The sequence below is a fragment of the Zea mays genome, chromosome 8 (assembly GCF_902167145.1).
Source record: "Zea mays cultivar B73 chromosome 8, Zm-B73-REFERENCE-NAM-5.0, whole genome shotgun sequence".
Lineage (NCBI taxonomy): Eukaryota > Viridiplantae > Streptophyta > Magnoliopsida > Poales > Poaceae > Zea > Zea mays.
Window position 1 is genome coordinate 180,769,045 of NC_050103.1, and position 7,653 is coordinate 180,776,697.

The 7,653-nt window shown below is 40.8% G+C and overlaps 1 protein-coding gene across 1 annotated transcript; it reads left to right on the forward strand.

Moving 5' to 3' along the window:
• The first annotated feature begins 873 nt into the window (after positions 1 to 873).
• On the forward strand, positions 874 to 6,944 carry LOC100282833 (heat- and acid-stable phosphoprotein). Its single transcript, NM_001155739.2, has 8 exons — positions 874 to 1,162; positions 1,956 to 1,993; positions 2,557 to 2,637; positions 2,731 to 2,814; positions 4,748 to 4,782; positions 5,387 to 5,472; positions 6,306 to 6,371; positions 6,663 to 6,944. Exons 1-8 carry the CDS (start codon positions 1,096 to 1,098, stop codon positions 6,695 to 6,697), a joined length of 492 nt encoding a protein of 163 aa, NP_001149211.1. The 5' UTR covers positions 874 to 1,095; the 3' UTR covers positions 6,698 to 6,944.
• Positions 6,945 to 7,653: the final 709 nt, after the last annotated feature.

Below are 7,653 nucleotides of genomic sequence, written 5' to 3' on the forward strand. Positions count from 1 at the left end.
AGTCCCAAGCAAAGAAGGTTTGCTTATGGGCAAAGGATATTCAGTGTACATTCAAGGTGCTATGACTTAAGAAAAGCTTGATAAGATGAAGATAGCAAGGAAAGAACTTCGAGTGACTAAACATAGGAGAAGTTCAAGAGGACTAAAATACCAAGGCTAATATGAGATCATGCTATGTAGAGTGATCTTTGTTGAAAAAATATAAAGTATAAGATAGACATTGATTAGGTTGGTATTCAATGAGATATGACTTGGAGATAGTTTGATAAATTGAGGACAAGGCATAAAAGGGCTTCCCTGGCAAGGCGAAGGTCAAAGCAAGTGATGCTACAATATTAAACCTAATTATTTTATGATTATACAATAAATTTGCTAGTCACAAATTATTTTTTTTTCTTAAAAATGTCTCTTTTTTAGTCTTTAGTTAGACTATATTTAATAATTATATTTGACATCCAAACAGTTAACGTCTAGAACCAAACACCCGTTAAAACTAAGATTACCGTTTGAGTGGAGAAAAACGACACTAGGAAAAGAGTTCCACATGGCTGTGTAAAAAGCGATTAACAGTGAGAGGAAAACAAAACGATGCGTCAAACAATGGATAATGTAACTCCACATCGATGAATAGTTGAATACCTTCAACCTAGATTCCTATTTCGATTTTTCTAAATTTCAACAGTTCTATCTTATTCTCTATTTTATCTTCTAATTTAAATTCCAAACAATAAAACAATATTTTATATTCACGATATGCTCAACCCAACCTAAGCCGGAATAGGAGGTTGCTGGAACAGCGCACGTGTTGCCGTCTTGGCGACCCGTTTTGTGGCCTCCATAGCGGGCATCTTGCAAAGTCGCAACCGCACCGCACCGCACCGCACCGTTTCGCGGGCTCTCGAGTCTGGAGGGCCGAACCGCCGCCCCGCGATTCCCAGCCCACCATTGTATTATGGGGTGCGGTAGGTTTCCGATTCCTTCTGCGCTTTTCACGGTGCCCACCCAGCGTGCAACCTAGGCGAGAACCGCCTCCCCCTCCGCTCCTTCCAGCTCGCTCTGTAATCTGCATCAGCCTCGCCCGCCGCCGTCGCCGCCATGGGGAGGGGAAAGTTCAAGGGGAAGCCCACAGGCCGCCGCAACTTCTCCACACCCGAGGAGATCGGTAACGATGCGCCCGCCTGCCCACCTTTCTGTTTGGTCCCGTTTGTGGTCGAATTCGATTTCTTGTCTGGAGCGTGACGCGGTGAGCCTAGGCGACTGCTCGATCTGATGATTCCGGGGTGAGCTAATTCTTCACCGGGTTTGCGTGGCCGAGCAGAATTTAAATTGTCTAGTAGCTTGTCGCGAGTTACCACTTGAGATTCCCGCTTTTAGTCTGCGCCTCGGGGTTTTCGTGTACTGGTAGGATTTGATGGTGCCTCGGATCGTTGGAGGAACGATGATTTGTTGATCTAGTTGTTCGATTTGGAGGCTTACCTACCTGTGTTTGCACTTACAGTTTGGTTCGTAATTGTGTTTCAAACGTTTGGTTGCTTCTATTCATCCAGCAATGATGCAGTAGGACAACTTGGCTTTATTTTCCCTTCACTGTCAGAGATCTTCACCGAAAAGGGTTTGTGTGAAGTTTAAACGCAGTGGTATATCAATTAGCACACTGTATCTGGCCTCAGATGAAGCTCTAGAGGCTGAATACAGGAAAGAAATGCTACACTTAGGGCTTGTTTGGTTTCTATACTAGTCTGGGCAGGCTTAGCCAGCCATATCGTTCAGTCTTAGGCATAGGAAAATGGACACCTGAGATCTTTGCCTGCAACAGGCATATTCCCCCCGCTGCAAAGCAAACCTGCCCTTAGCCTCTTCTTGTTTCGTTAATTGCTACCTTGGGATATGGAATGGCTACTGAGAATTTTTTGGCTTGTTTCTTATAACCTTTTTTACCCTCCAAATAATTGCAGCTGCTGGTACTTCAGGTCGGCCACGCACCTTTAAGAAGGTCTGTACTATTCTTTCAATTAATTTGTTGCGCATGATGAGTGCTACTTCTATTCCTCGTGATCTTTTTTCACTCCTACGAGTGAAAATGGATTTCTTCATCACTTGATTTGGATAATATCAAATACAATTTTCTCCAACTCATATTTCTTCTCCATGGATGGTCACTTTCTAGAATGGGTACAGTGATTCGATAATTTTATGGAGTAATTATGTTTGGTGTGGACTGTGGAAAATTTGTGTTATGTCCCTTATTGCAATTTAAATTCAATTTTTAGTTTGGCAATCAAATTGTTCCAAAAGTGTTAGCCACCCTTTGTTGTTGAGGTAATGAGGGGGTTCCACAAGTTTGCTATTATTTTTGCTCGATCTAATGCATGCATATACAATAAAAATCCATGATCAAATTTGGTGCCATTAATCAATGTCATCATAAAAGTTTTCATCAGCTAGACATGCCACTAAATAAAACAACTCACCTATTTGGTCATTACCTAGCTGCAAATTTGATTGTGGTTTCTATGTCCTTGCTATAATGATTGATTTGTTTTGAAAATTAAATAGAAGGAGGAAGAGGAAGATGAGGAAGAGGTAGAAAGAGAAGAGTCTGAGGAAGAATCTGAAGAGGATTCTGATGAAAAGACTGTAAGGACATTCTAATCCAGCTAACTTGTACCACATGTACACGGTTCATTCATAATGATCTGATATGCAACATATGCTACCTTGATATTGCAGAAACATAAAGGCACTGAGGGTATTATTCAGATTGAAAATCCAAACTTGGTGAAAGCCAAGAATATAAAGGCCAAGGAAGTTGATGTAAGTTGCTGACTACTGGTAACATCTTTGTTTTTATTTCCAACCTTCGTATCATCATGCTTTTAGGAGGCAACGATGCCTTGCAGTTTCCCTGTTTTTCCTTCTGTATGTTGTCTTAGCTACAATTGTACACAAACGCATCATCGTTATTTTTAATCTTGTATGGTCAAGGAGGAACATCTCTTAGTATCTACTTGTAGGGGTGGTAATGGATCACGATCCAAATGCCCCTTCACAAAAAGTTAGGGCCCTTAAATAATGTTAGTTCAAAAATGAAATAGGGCCCGATCATAATCCGATTCATCCTTAAAGTTTGTGGTGTAAAATCTAGAGCCCATTACCACCCCTATCTACTTGTCTATAAAATTCGTTATTGTACAATGCGATATGATGTTATCCTGCTGGAGCTGACTTCCACAATTGCTTTGTCATGTCTAGCTAATTGCTATGCAGCACAGATACGGATACACATTTCAGTATTGGCTGGATACAGCATTTTCTAAAAAACCCGATAGCGGATATGTTTTAGTATTTTATAATAAATAAATAATAAGGCTTATTAAAATTCTAAAAACAGTAACACACTACCATGAACTTGAAATTCCCTTGCGTTCTTGCAATTGTGCTATTCTGCCCAGCATATACATCCAATTTTCGAAGTTCAAATTTGCAAAATTTAAATGAGAACGGATAAGCACTTAGCGCATAAGTAGAACTTTCAAATCCAGGGAGGATTCAACTAAGTGCATCACTTTTTACTTGAGGGTGAGGCTTCAATATTGGAGATGAGTAAATCACTGGTCCAATTTCTTCCTCCTTTCAACTCTGGTTCCAGATGTGATTAATTTGACACCGCTTTTTCAAGCAAAGAGTCTACATAATAATTTGATACGTGGAATGGGGCAGGAAGAGGCTACAAGAGAGGAGAGGAAACATGGAAGAAATCACCATTTGTCATCGATTTATTGCCAGCAGGTGATGAAGCTTGTCGCGGCGCCACATGTGTTAGGCGCCCACAAATGGGTGTCATGTGCCTTGCAGGTGGCATGCGTTGCCCTAGCTGCTGCATGCTCGAGCATGCTGCCGGCGCTGGATCACCTCGCGAGCAGGGACAGGTGGATGTCTGGGTGAGCAGGAAGCCAGGAGGGCGGTGGTGGTGTGCATTTCCGTCGCTTGTTGCCTGGCTCGCTGCCTTGTGGGGTGTGTGAGTTGAGGGTTACAGTGGGCATACTGTACTGGGCCTATCCACAAAACACTTCCATGTGTATCTATCTACAACTGTTTTCACAATTGGCTTTGCCCAACCTAGCCGTTTTCACTATTGGCCTCACATAGTGTTCTCACTGTCACAATTGGTTTTGCCATACATGGCTTTTTTCGGCTCCCGCACCATTACTGCATCCTGGCTTTGCCGCTTTGCCTACTGCCCTGCCTTTGCCGCTTTGCCTACTGCCCTGCCTTTGCCGCTTTTGCCTCCTGTCCTGCCCAACTTAGCTGTTTATGCCTCCGGTGAGCCATATCGGCACATCCGTTGCCCGTACTAGCCGTTTCCTAGCTTCGTTTCCCATCCTCACGTTTCCCATCGTTTGTATATACATGTAGGACCAACCAACCATCCATTCAACCTGAGGCTATGGTTCCTTTCCATCCTTTTCTGCTATCCATATGTACACACCTTGTATCAGAAATGCTGTTATTTTTTTTTCTGTGGATACTCCACGGAGATGTCTCCGTGTTGTATCCCACACGGCGCCACGCCTATCTGTATCTTTATCGGATATGTATCTGACATGGGATATGGGGGTGACATGATGTATCCATGCGACTCAGGCTTATCTTTGTCGCTAGCACTCTTGCTGCATTACTTAGTCGTATTCTATTAGTTGAATCGTCTGTTACCATGTGCCTGGCTAACTATGCATTCATTTTGCAGTTTGGCAAGACAACTGAACTCTCAAGGCGTGAAAGGTGCATTTTCTTATTTGAGCTAAAAATGCGCCATTTTCTTTTTTTTACTAAAGACAATAATTTTGAGCTTTGATATTTGGAGTTCGGTTTTCCTGTTATACCTATTTCTCCTAATATCATTTGGCATGAGGAAAGCTTCTAACTAAGCCTACGAGCGGTGCATAAATAAAGTTATACTCCCTCCGTTCCGATTTATAGGTTGTTTTGACATTTCTAGATACACGACTTTTATCGTTTATATTAGACATATCATATATCTAGGTGCATAGAAAAAGCTATGTACCTAGAAAAGCCAAAACAACATATAATTTGGTATAATGGATCACAGAAAAATGTTACAGGACAGCCTTTTGCTCTCGTACCAAATTACCACACACTTGCAAATGATGTTACATGCTCATGAATTGCAATAGATGACCTATCTAAGTTGTCATATTTTATCTCACTACCTAGGCATTTGCTTGTATTGGGGTTAAGGTATTCTTGATGTTAATGTTTCATCTATTATTGAAAAGGGGCATTGATGTGTGATTGGGAAGAGCTTACTATCTTTAAGCATGTTCTATAGATTGACTATTTATATGTTATCATGTTCGTTCTGTAGAGAGGAGCTTGAGAAACAAAAAGCTCATGAACGTTATATGAAGCTTCAGGAGCAAGGAAAAACAGAACAAGCACGAAAAGATTTGGGTGAGAACTCTGTTACACTTGCTGATACTCTACTGTTATGTTTTTCTCCTGTGTGGTTCTAGAATGCACATGACCACAACAACCTGCAGTCTCAGTTTGCATCTGGAAGGTACTACTGTTTTCAGTTTGCTACGTAAAAACATGCATCACGTTGAAGGAGGTAGCCTGATACAGGGTACTAGTGAAAATCATTTGAATAAGTATCTACATCCATCTGAAGCTAACAATGACTAGTGTTAAACTTTTCACGATGCCTAATGTTCAATACATACAGGTAAAAGGATCAATGCTAACAAAACAGACAATCACACAATGATATTACCTTCTTATATTTAAGCATATGCTAATAGATCTTGCTTTTACTTAAGTTTTAAGCATTCTCAGCCTACATTATAAATTTGTTGTGTTTCGGTTTTCGGTAGTGGTTTTAGGTTTGTATGCAGACTTGCTAGTTTGGCAACTCTATTTTCCCAAGGGATTCCCATTTCCCAAGGGAAAATGAACTAATCCCCCTTGGGAAATTGGAAATCCTTCGAAAAAATGGGGTTGCCAAACTAACCCTTAAGGTAGTTTCCTCTTTGACGTCCTGCACTCGTGGAATATGATGGTTACCTTTCCATGTACTAGATAGTTTTGAAGCTAAGATGCACACCTGCCATTTATTGTTGTCATGCAACTTCAAGCGCAGCTCTTGGGACATGGGAGTTCCTAGCTGATATAAATTGTCTAAAATTCATGCAAACTCATCAAATGTTGTTGTCAGTTTGTGTCAGTACTGAAACACTGTTCCTGAACTTCAAACATCCTTAAACCTTATAATTTTCTGAATGCAGAACGTCTTGCTTTAATAAGACAACAAAGGGCTGATGCGGCGAAGAAACGCGAAGAGGAGAAAGCTGGTACGCCCCTTTATCTTGCGTCATGCACTTAAGTTTCGCTTTATGTTCGACTGGTCAGAAATGTAGCATGTTTCTATTTGGCCTCTTATTCTGTAAGTGTTACATGGATATTTACTTTTAATTTCTCCAAAAAAAAACATCTGGTATCTCTGTTTTGTACACTGTGCTTTGCTTTGGCTCGTATTTCTTGAGCTCATCAAAGTCCTGGCATTCTCAGTCGTCATATATCATATGGAAATTCATTCGTTTGTTGATTATGGCACGCATGGAATCTTATTTTGTTTGTGGCAGCCAAGGAGCAGAGGAAGTCCGAAGCACGGAAGTAACTGCAACAGTCATGGACCAAGAGTCCACGAAGTGACGAAGGCACGATCTGCGTCGATTGGATATTTGTTTCTAATGCACCAGCTACCTTTTCATAGACCCGGCCTCTATTCTGTATTCCCATAAAAATATGCATTGACAGTTGACACCAGTCTCGTGGTCGTGGTTTCCTGTAAACTTGAGCTTGACAAAACTGAAAAGTAGTAAAGATCAGCTTGCAAGAAACTGGCTCTTCTTATTTGCTGTCCAGTCGATGCTGGTGAAAACGATGGGTGGTGTGACTTGTGCAGCGAAGTAGGGGTATGCAAAATACCCGATAACCAAATCCTGAACCTGAATTACCTGAACCCAGATCCCAAATACCCAAATCACAATTTATTTCAGGTAGCAATTCTAAAAATCCGAATTTAGTTTTGGTAATTATACTCTTTTTTTTTCTGGTTCTTTGCTATAAAGTTAATGTGGGATTTGACATTAATAATGACTCAATCACTCATGAAAATGAATCAATTGGTATGTTACCTTTTGCTAAGCTTCCTTGTTGGAGCGATTACAGTGTCCATTTTTTGTGTAAGTCAGAACTGTATTTTTTAAATCATGTTTTTTCTATAAGTCATGTCAATATGTCATAGAACAAACATGTTTTTCTCCCTACCGCTTGTAATGTCGTAGTGTAGTGTGAACCATCAGAAATGGCCGAGCACCAATTTTGATAGTTGATCTGGTTTTGCGTACGAATGGGTATTACAGATCAATAAGGAGAAAATGGCTATGTAGCATTGAAAGAACATCACTATTAGAAAATAACATGAAAAGATCTCCACATCAGTATTTTCTTTGGGTGACATTTGACATGATGGAGATCTTTGAGTGGCATTTTCTGAACATGATGTTGTATCGTGCTACAGCCTACAGAACCTCACGGTATCCATCCCATTTGGTTGGACCAGTGAGGTTA